Source organism: Nyctereutes procyonoides, unplaced genomic scaffold (genome assembly GCF_905146905.1).
Source record: "Nyctereutes procyonoides isolate TBG_1078 unplaced genomic scaffold, NYPRO_anot_genome, whole genome shotgun sequence".
Lineage (NCBI taxonomy): Eukaryota > Metazoa > Chordata > Mammalia > Carnivora > Canidae > Nyctereutes > Nyctereutes procyonoides.
In genome coordinates, this window is record NW_026575043.1 from 45819101 (window position 1) to 45830034 (window position 10934).

At 56.1% G+C, this 10934-nt stretch overlaps 1 protein-coding gene across 1 annotated transcript; it reads right to left on the reverse strand.

Annotated features, from left to right (window-relative positions):
* Positions 1–608: 608 nt before the first annotated feature.
* SELPLG (selectin P ligand) lies at positions 609–10472 on the reverse strand. Its single transcript, XM_055322792.1, has 2 exons — positions 10154–10472; positions 609–3009 (listed from the first exon to the last, which is right to left on the reverse strand). Exons 1-2 carry the CDS (start codon positions 10161–10163, stop codon positions 1490–1492), a joined length of 1530 nt encoding a protein of 509 aa, XP_055178767.1. The 5' UTR covers positions 10164–10472; the 3' UTR covers positions 609–1489.
* Positions 10473–10934: the final 462 nt, after the last annotated feature.

A 10934-nucleotide genomic window follows, 5' to 3' on the forward strand; every position in this document is an offset into this window, starting at 1 on the left:
GCCGACATCCCTGCACCTCTCTGACTCTGCCCTGTTGGCCCAACGCCTGCCACCTTCCCTCCTGCCTGTCCCCGGGTGTCCCCTCTCCAGCTGCAGCCCACACCTACCAGGACTCAGCCCTGTCTTTGAACTCTCCGCAGGCCACAACCCAAAGTGAAGGGGTCCCTTGGCTCCCCAACAGGCCGCAAGAGGTATTTTTCTAGAAGAAGGAAAGTCCTCCAAGGTGAGCTGCATTCCTCTCCCAGAAGGTGGAACCATGTGCCTGAAGCCTCCCGTCCTTCTCCTGATACCAAAGTGACAGAAAAGCATCGGAAGGTGGAAGATCCCGGGTCTGAATCCCGGCTTGGCCACTGGGGAAGCCACTGGGGAAGCCTTGACTTTCGGATCTGCCCCTTGGGATCAGTGTGGGTCCAACTGCGTAAGGTGGGCACGCGGTGAGTGTTGCTTGAATAGGGCGGCCGACTGTCCCGATTTGCTGGGGCTGAAGAGTTTCCCCCAACCCGGGGCTCCCAGCACTAAAATCACACAAAGTCCCACACAAACTGGACCATCTGGTCCCCCAGTGCTTAAATCCGGGGTCAGCAAACACAGAGCCTAATCCAGCCGGCTGCCTGTTTGGAAATCAAGTTTTATTAGAACCCAGCCAACCCCTTCTTCGTTTGTGACACGTTGTCCCATCACCACATTCCACCTACGAGGACCCGTGGGGCTGAGAAGTTGCAGCTGAGACCATGTGGTCTGCAAAGCGTACAATATGTTCGGCCATTTAAGGAAAAGTCTGTGGGCCCCAAAGGACCAGCTCCCCACCAGGAGGAGTCACCCCAATACCCTGAAACATTCTGCCATCATTTGTTCATCAAAGATTTATTGAGGGCCTGTGCCAGGCCCTGGGCTGGGGAGTGAGCAAGTCAGAGTCCACCTTAAAATGTGGACACGGGGGCAGTTGAGAGAGGGCAGGGTGGGGGTTACTCCCGGAAGGAAGCCCATTGGTACACATGGTCCCAAAGAAGGATATAGCCCTGGGCTCTCCAAGCCCACCCCAGACCCCATGGGCTAGGATCTCACCCTGGGTTCCCTTGAGAGATACCCAAGAAAACCCAAACTGCCTCCCAGTGGGGGGCAAGGGGGACCAGGAGTGGCCTCAGGAACCTGGCACTTCTCCCCCCAAAGCCTCCTTCCTGTATGGTGACCGCAGCCACCAGAAGACTTTGGGTCTTCCTTGGTGCACGGGGACGAGACCTCAGTGGCGGAGGCCCGAGAGGGAGCCCGGCCAGGCGTGAGCCAGGGAGGCAGGAGGGAGAGCAAGGTGGCTCGCTCACTGGTCCTGCGTCGGCTGTGGGAGTTCAGCTGCTTCACGTCCTGGGGGGCAACCGCCCTGTCCTAAAGCTCCCCAGGCTCTGCTCCCCTCAGCCGTGGCGTGGCCCGGAGGGGCCTGGGAAGGCTGCGGAGGCCAGGGGGCGCTCGGGTGGTGGAGCCGGAGGCCGAGGCGTTAAGGGAGGAAGCTCTGCAAGGTGAGGTCGTCCCCATCCCGGCCCTCCCTGGGCTCCGCGCTCAGGCCCTGGCTCTTGGCGTTGGGCAGGCCCCCGTTGGCCGCCGCAGTGGGCGCTTCGCCCCCCTCGGGCAGCAGGGATGAGATGCAGACCATCTCGGTGGGGGAGTAACTGCGCACGGGGTACATGTGAGTCTTGCGGGAGAGGCGGACGGCCAGCACTACGGTGCACACGAGGAAGGTAGTGGCGACCAGGGCCAGGACGAGGATGGCCAGCAGGCACTGCTTCACGGGGATGCGGTCCGGGCCCTCCGCGGCGGGGGGCACCGCGGAGCTCTGGGGGGGCAGGCCCTGACTATTTTTCCATCGTTTGATGAAGGCATCAGACAAATCGCCTCCTGTCACATTAGTGCTGTTTTGAGGATCAGAGGGCACAAGGACTGTGGTTAGGTGCCCTGTGGAGGCAGGTGCCGTGGACGGGCCCTTCATGGTGGCTGGATCTGTGGACGGGGCCTTTGTGGCAGCGGGCTCTGTGGACAGGGCGTCTGTGGCTTCTGGCCCTGTGGACAGGGTCCCCATGACAATAGGCTCCATGGACTGGGCCTCCGTGGCCACGGGTTGCGTGGTCAGGGCCTCCGTGACTTCTGGCCCCGTGGACAGGGTCCCCATGACAATAGGCTCCATGGACTGGGCCTCCGTGGCCACGGGTTGCGTGGTCAGGGCCTCCGTGACTTCTGGCCCCGTGGACAGGGTCCCCATGACAATAGGCTCCATGGACTGGGCCTCCGTGGCCACGGGTTGCGTGGTCAGGGCCTCCGTGACTTCTGGCCCCGTGGACAGGGTCCCCATGACAATAGGCTCCATGGACTGGGCCTCCGTGGCCACGGGTTGCGTGGTCAGGGCCTCCGTGACTTCTGGCCCTGTGGACAGGGTCCCCATGACAATAGGCTCCAAGGACTGGGCCTCCGTGGCCGCCGGTTGCGTGGTCAGTGCCTCTGTGGCTGCTGGCTCTGTGGACAGGACCTCAGTGGTGGCCAGCTCTGTGGTTGGAGCCCCTTCTGTGAGTGGAGCCTCCGTGTTGGGAAGCAGTGTAGTGGTCGGTTCTTCGGTCAGAAAGTTCAGTGTGACAGGAATCCCCTGTGTGGCCACTTCCATGCTCAGGTTCCCCATGGTCACCCCTCCTGCGTCCAGGCCAGCAGAGTCCCCTGTGGCCGCCTCCAGAGTGGCTGGCTCTGGAGTTCCACGCCCTGTAGAATTCCTCTGCCCCAACATTGCCATCTCAGCCAGAAGTTTAGGGGTCAGGGGCATAGACTCAGGGGTGAAAACCTCTGGGGGGTCTGTGCCTACTATGGCGTAGTCATATACGTCCAGTTCTAGCTCCTCATCCACTTGCCTCCTTCCCCGGGCAAGCAGGAGCTCTGGGGCCTCCTCCATCCCACTCCACTGTATCTCCCATGGCTGGAGGCTGTCGCCAGAGCCCAGCAAAACCAGAAGCAGGAGGACTTGCAGAGGCATGGCACCTGGAGGGAGACACGGACAGAAGGACATCAGGACAGCTTCCCCCCTGGGCCTGCCAAGCACCCTCTACTGCAACCCTGGACTATGTCTGATCTGGGGCAGGCACTTAGCGTTCAGCACCCTCCTGACCCAGCGCACAGTAGCTCCCCAGCAAACAGCAGCTGTTATTGTTTCTCCACATGAATAGATCCATCCAGAGGGCTCTGCAACTCTCCTTATACGGTGCATAGACATAGTTTTTGCCTTCCTCTCCTTTTTGATTAAAATTTTAAAATTGTGGGCAAGGCAGGCCACTGGGGTATAGAAAGAAACTCTTAGAGCTTCGAGTTATATTGTTATGTCACCCCTTTGCGATTTCAATTTTTGCACACATTTCTAATCTATCATGAGCCCAGCGGTACCTGCTTACAATTCATAGATCAATGTACATGCGTTGTCCACCGATGGGGTCCATGAGCCAAGGAGTTTGGAGACCACAGGTCTACAGGATAAAGCTGCTTGTTTGGACACTTGAGGCCTTTGGAGTCCGTTCCTGACCCGTCTCTCCGTGTCCCTCTGCTCTGCTTTCCTTCGTCTTGGCTCCCACCCTACGTGGCACTGGCCTGTTCCTCAGATTCTCAGTTTTTCCCATCCTCTCTCGGTGTCTCTGCTTGGTCTGTTCCCTTCTGTCCTCCCTTACACAACTCGGATGACAGTACCTACCTCATAGGTTATTGTGAGGTTGAAACAGGTAATGCCTACCTACGGAGCCCTTCAAACTTTGTTCCCACTGCAAGCCCCAGCAAAGGGCAGCTACTTTGGCTCCACCAGTAAGCCTCTCCTGTAAGTCCTCCAGGGCCCAGAGCCATCAGCTATACCATCCGCAGCCAGGAGAAACCTCCCACCTCTTCAGACCAGTCCTACCCTCAGGGAGCTGGCAGTCATCTCACCCGCCTGAGGGCCATTCTACTGTGAACCTTCAGCCCCTTGGCCAGCAGCCAGAGAGGGCAGAGCCACTCCCTGCAACCATCTCCTTGGTCCTTCTTCCTGGCATTGCGAGCGCCCCTGCTTTTTCGATGGCTCTCCCTCTCCTTACGCTCCCCCTGGCCCTGGCTGGTTGTTCATGGGATTCAGAATCATGCACTTAAGGATCCTGTGGTGAGTGACAGCTGTGTTCCGGGCCAGGATTCGGGTATTCCTGGTTTCCTCGGACATAACAGCCCCAGCAGCATGCAATCCCACTCTGTCGGGGGCAGAGCCCAGATCATTTCCCATACTTTTCCTTGTACTTCACATAATTCAGAGCAGAGACCAGTTGCTCATGATTGCTTGAGCGACTATAACTTACTCGTAGGCCCCTGAATTTCTAGGCTCAACTCAATCCCCAGTCTGATCATGTCCTAAAATAATTTTTAAGATTTTATTTATTTAATTGAGAGAGAGAGAAAGCACAAGAGGTTGTAGTGGCAGAGGGAGAGGGAGAAACAGACTCCCCACCGAGCAGGGAGCCTGATGTGGGTCTTGATACCAGGACCTGAGGATAATGACCTGAGCCAAAAGCAGATGCTCAACTGATTGAGCCACCGGGCATCCCTTAAAATAATTTCTTAAGCCGAACTTTATGATATTTGCACCAGACACATCAGGCCCTTACGATTATCTTCATTTTACTATGGAGGGATAAGGCTCAGAGAGGTAAAGCAACTTGCCCGAAGGCACACAGCTGGCAAGTGGCAGAGATCAGACTGGAACCCAATGACAATTCAGGAAGACTTCGTGGAGAAACCTGACCTGGCTGAGGGGGCAGAAGGAGCAAAGCCTTGGAAGAGATCTTCGCTTATTGTGTCTGTGGCTGGGGACCCAGATGAGAGAAGGAAGGCAGAGTAAGAACAAAAAGGACCTTAAGGCACCTGGGTCGCTTGGTCGGTTAAGCATCTGACTCTTGGTTTTGGGTCATGTCATGACCTCAGGGTCCTGGGATGGAGCCCTGTGTCAGCTCCGAGTTCAGGGGGGAGTCTGCTTGAGATTCTCTCTCCTCCTCTCCTTGCCCCTCCCCCCTCAAATAAACAAGTAAATCTAAAAAAAAAAAAAAAAAAGTACCTTGAAAGCTATCTCATCCAGAAAGGTCAGTCCCATTTGTACCAGGTGCTATTCAGGGCATGGGATTGAGAACACAGTCCTTGGGGTGAGATACAAAGGTGTTCAGGTCCTAGCTCTGTTCCTTGTAAGCTGTAGGACCTTGAATTTCTCAGCCTCAATTTTCTCATCTGTAAAGTGGGGATAACTATCTGCCTCTATCTCATCCAGCTGTTAAGGAAATGCAACAAGATGATGGACTTGAATGTCCAGGCTTGCAGTAGGTGCTTAATAAAAGCATCACAGACACACACACACACACACACACACATTCTTTGCCTCCCAACCTGCATTTAGGAGGCAGAGTGTCTTTGCACACGGGTGGAGTTCCTGCTTGGGGGTAACCTTGGCCCTGCTTTCCTGGGGGAGGAGCGGGGTGGATTTTAAGAAGCCACCAGGTTGGGTCCATATTTCAAAATCATGAAGACTTATACCCACCACCCCCCCTGAGGCAGTTCTCGGTTCCTGGAAGGCAGAGCCCTCAGCACTTCCTGGAAACAGGGAGGGTGGGGACAAGAACAAAGGCCCCACCCACTGGTTCCTGGCTGAAGGAGGCACCTTGATGATTCAGGACCTTTTTATTTTTTAAAGATTTTTATTTATTTATTCATGAGAGACAGAGAGAGAGAGGAAGAGGCAGAGACACAGGCAGAAGAAGAGGCAGGCTCCCCGCAGAGCAGGGAGCATGACGTGGGGCTTGATTCTGGGACCCTGGGACCACGACCTGAGCTGAAGGCAGAGGCTTACGCCCCCCAGCCACCCAGGCACCCAGGACCTGACTTTCTGCAGCCCAGAGGCCGGGAAGGAAGGCATGGAAGGGGCTCTCCCCAGTGACTGCCCTCTCCCTGTGCGCATCCCCACCATCCCCTGCATGCAGAGGCAGCTTGGAGGAGAGACCACTCAGCAGCTGTGTTTGTAACCTGAGCAGGTTGCCTCAGTTTCCCTATCTGTAAAATGGACGGCCTTGCTTCAAAGACTGGCCCTGAGAATCAAATTACATGCTGCAGGGAAAGTCCCCCATAGCTGGCACCCAGCAGGGGGTGTTTTACTGGGGGAGTCTTTTCGGGGCTGTGGACAGAGATGCAGAGGAATGAGCTCAGAGTCAGGGAGGTGGATGCGGCGGCCTCCCTACCTCCCCCTCCTGCCAGGAGCAGTGAGGATGCTGCAGGTCCTGAGTGAGAGCAGAGACACCCCCCCACACACTGTGTGTGGAGATAAGACAGGGCACCCCAGGAAAGCCCCGTGTCCCAGTCCAGGTCTATTTAGGGCGACCGCCTCGCCCAGGATGTTCCTGTTGTTAAGTGCTGAAAACCTCTCGGTCCCATACATGGGCGCCAGGCAAGCCAGGCCGGCCGGTCACCCCAGCCTGGTGGCTGTCATCTCATGGGCTTCAGGGGAGAAGGACCACAGACCCCACGGCCACGAGCCAGGCTGCGCAGGTGGCAGGGAGAGGGGCGGAGGGCGAGCGCTGTGTCCCGCAGGTGGCCGGGAGCCTCAGTATCTGCTGAGACAAGTGTGTGACCCAGTGAGGGCGGCGAGGCGGACCCTTCCCCGTCGCCATGGGCACCGTGCGGGGCAGGACAGCGAGGCCCAGAAAGGTGAAGCCGCCTCCTCTTATGCCTTTCTGCGCCCAGAGCAGGAACAGTCACTCCCCACAGGAGAGGGGCGCTGGGAGAGGGGCAGAGAGCTGCTACATCCCATCTGTCTTCCTGCTTGCCTAACACGGTAGGTCGGATGCGGCCCATTTCCTGTCCCTTAGCCTAAAACCAGGTTGCTCTGCCCTTGCGCCACCCAGGCTGCTGTACCCTGCTCCAGACAGGGAGCCCGCGGCCGCCCCGGACCGCCCAGGAAAGACACCAGGGCGCTCCAAGAAGCTTGGGACTTCCCATTCAGAATCTTGGACCCGGGAATCCCGGCGCTCAAGGGTTTGGAAGCAGAGGATCAGAAGGACTGAGCATCAGGGCACCTGGGTGGCTCGGTCAGCTAAGCATCTGCCTTCAGCTCACGTCGTGATGGTGATCGGATCCGGAGTCCTGGGATCCAGTCCATGGTGGGCTTTCTGCTCAGCGGGGAGTCTGCTCCTCCCTCTGCCTCTGCCCCTCCCCTCCCCTCTGCTTGGCACTCTCTCTCCCTCTCACATAAATGAATAAAATCTTAAAAAAAAAAAAAAAAGAAAGAAGAAAGAAAGAAGAAAGAAAGAAAGAAAGAAAGAAAGAAAGAAAGAAAGAAAGAAAGAAAGAAAGAAAGAAAGACTGAGCATCTCAGGGCATGGGGTTGAGCTGTCAGCCAAGAGAAGAGGAAGCTCCAAATCAATAAGTAGGTCAAACCGAGGCCCAGGTGTACCCCAGGGCCCCAGGGCAGTTCTCGGCCCGACTGATCCAGTATCAAACCAGATCCAGGCCCAGGTCTGGCACGCACAAGCTGTGTGACCTGGGGCAGCTGAACTCCCCTCTCTGGGCCACAGATTCCTCATCTGGGATCAAAGGACAGTCATAGCCCATACACTTCGTGGGGTGGCTGTGGGTTGAAGTGAGCTGGTTCAGGTTGAGTGTTTAGCACGGTAAGTGCTCAATAATGGCCAAGTGTTATCTTTGTCATTCTGCATTCAGGGCCATATCCCTGAAAAATCCCCCACCCGGGAATAGCTTTGACACACCTCTAATCTTGACAGAGAAGGCCGGGATGGAGAGTCCTAAAAAACCATCTCCACAGCAAGCCCCGGGCCATCCCTGGTTTGCAAACCACAGGTATCAAGTGTAGACCATGTTCCAGAGACTGATGTAAGAGCTATGCATGAATCATTAGTTCAGTCAGGCCCTACCACCTCCTCTGTGACCCGCATGTGAAAGATGGGGAAACCGAGACCCTCTTGGCATCTAGAGTCACATACCCAGTAAGCGAGGGCTCAGGAACTTGAATCTGGGTGCTCTTGCTCCAGATGCACCTCACAGTCACAGCCTTCTATTTCATCCATTCTCCAGAGCTGAGAAAATAGGCACCTTCTCCAAGAAGCCGTCCTGGGTTGCTCAGGCACTACGAGTCATTCCCATTGTTTAAACCGCTTAAAGTATTGTTTACTGTCTAAAACTTCATTCCCATTGGACCCTCAGCTTCAAAAGGACGGGAACCACAGATGTCTTGCTGCTCACACCCCATGTCCAGGGCTTAGCAGACAGGCACTTAGCAGGCATTGTGACATTTGCCCAGTGGAGCGCAGGCTCTGTGGCTGCCCACTGCAAGCTTTTGCAGGGCACAGTCTCAACTGGGTCCCCAGCACCCTTGGGGGCTCATGAAAGGCCCGTTGCAGGAGGGGACCTGTGAATGGGAGACAAGCAACCAGCCCGCAAGTGCACAGGACATGCGCCTTAGAGCTTCTTGCACTGGGCCTGCCATCCTGCACATCCCGAGCTTTTCTCATCATTTCCCTGACCCCCATCAAGGAGCCCTTTCAGATTGTTTTTTGTTTTTGTTTTTGTTCTTTACCTAGTGACCACCCGTCCCCACACATTTTAATACCGCAGATACACCTGTTTACTGTTCCATAGCTCTTTGCAGGAGCACAAGCCACAGTGATGGCTAAGATTTTTTTCTGCTCCTTCCTCACCAAAATAACCCCTACCAACTTTCACCTTCTCAACCCCAAATTTCCCAGCCTGGTACAGAGGAGGCAAGATAATTTACACAAATGAATTTAAAGAGAACTACACCTGGTTTTAGTTTAACACCTGATGCTTGTCTGAAGAATTGTCTGTGTAGACAGGCAGACGGACAAGCACACAGACACACAGACGCACTGCAGCCATCCTATGTCCTTCCAGCCTGAGCCCCATGCCCCACCACCAACTTCTTGCTCAGGTTCAGCAAAGGGGACCAAGGGACCTGGGCCGGGGTCAGGCCGGGGTCACGCTGGGCCCCACGAGGGTCCTGCAGCCAGATGGGGCCGCCGTAAGTCCAAGCTCAGCCACCTCCCAGCCAGGCCACGATGGGCAGCTGCTTCTCCCCTCTGAGCCTCGATTTTCTCATCTGCGAAAAGGGGGCACAGCATTCTTGGAAGATTCCCCAGCCCCTCTGAAGGCCCTGCTCCTGCCTGGCCAGGCTTCCCAGGGGGTGCTCAGCCTGGCAGCCCGGCCCCTTCTGCCCTCTGGGTTTCAGTCTGCCCTGGCTGCTGGCCAAGTCTGATGAGGGAGGCATCTACCATCTCGGGTGTGGCCAGGCAAGCCCCGGACGAAGCCATGGAGGGGTCTGGGGCCAGGAGAATCACCTCCTGAGTTCCCTGCCCGCCGAGAGACCCAGTCTTGGGGCTGGGACTGGAAGTCAGAGATGGGAAAGGAAGAGAGTCCAGGAAGGAGGAAGAGAATTCGAGGGAACTGGAGCCCTGATCATTGTCTATGGGTGTTGATGGGTGTAGCACAAGCAGGGGGAGCGGCACGGGGAGATGGAGAAGCAGGCTCTCCACTGAGCAGGGACTCTGACTTGAGGCTCAATCCCAGGACCCCAGGATCATGACCCCAGCCAAAGGCAGCCGCTTAACCGACTGAGCCACCCAGGCACCCCTCAACTTTTTAAAAAGTGTGAAGAACGTAACTTTGGAGACAATATTGTTGTGGATCTGTAGCTACGAGGCTTCGACACATCCTGCACCTGCTCACCCTTTCCAGAATCGCCTGGACCCAACCCCAGCACCGCTCTGAGCAAATCTCTTCACCTCCCTGTGCCCCACATGAGAGGAGGGGGTAGCATGATTTCTAGAGAAATGTTCCTGATTTCTCTGATTTTTCAAATTGAGAACTCCCCCCTCCTCAGGCAGGGGCTGCAGGCAAACCTGATGGGGATGGTGGGGAGGCTGGAAGTCGAGGTAGCAGAATCCAGAAGAGATGGCAGCAGAATAAGACCACCATGTTGATCTGGAGCCCTGGGGCCCTAGTTCAGAGTTCGGGTCCTGCCCCGGCCTGCCCCATGCTGTCACGCAGGCCTGCTGGTCCCAGGACCACCACCCAGCCCCTCAGTGTGGTTTTGCAAGCCGGTACTTACCGTGCTCCATGCTCCGCAGAGCATGGGACAGCTGCCTCTGGGCCCCGGAAAAGCAGCTTCTCTGCCTTGGCGACAGGGACCAAGCCCAGATTGTCCGAGCACTGCTGTGGCACCCCGGCCGTAGTCCCCGCCAACCCTCAACGGCCTGCACCAAAGGAGGAAGCGAGAATGTGGTTACTCAGACACGACCACGTGACGGCCCACACCCCCTTGTTTGTGACAACTCAGTGACAGTGTGGATTGAAATGGAGCGGGTAGTGGGAGACAGGGACCTGCTGGGCCCAACATCACTCTTGGGTTTCGGTAATCAGGTGCACGCTGAAAACCACACGGCAGCTTTCTGCTGGGAGAGGGGTTGGGGGGCTGGGTGAAGAGGCATGACACCACAGCCATAGAGTTGAGGTGAGGGGACCCCACCCTGGAAGGAAGGGAGTGACTGCATGCAGATAAGGATGGTTCTAGGTTCTTGTCCAAGAAGGGAATCAGGGGGTGGGTGGGGGGAGAAGCCACAGAACACAGATATTCCTGAGGTCTGCAAATATGACGTGGCCATTCCTTCAAGATCCATCTCTAGGTGCACAGGTGGTCCTTTTCACCACAATCAATGACTGGAGCTACATTGCAAATTCCACTGGGGCAAGACCTGCTTTTTTTTATATATATATATATATAGATAGATAGATTATTTATTTATTCATGAGAGACACAGAGAAAGGCAGAGACATAGAGGAAGAAGAAGGCTGTCTGTAGGGAGCCCGATGCAGAACTCAATCCCAAGACC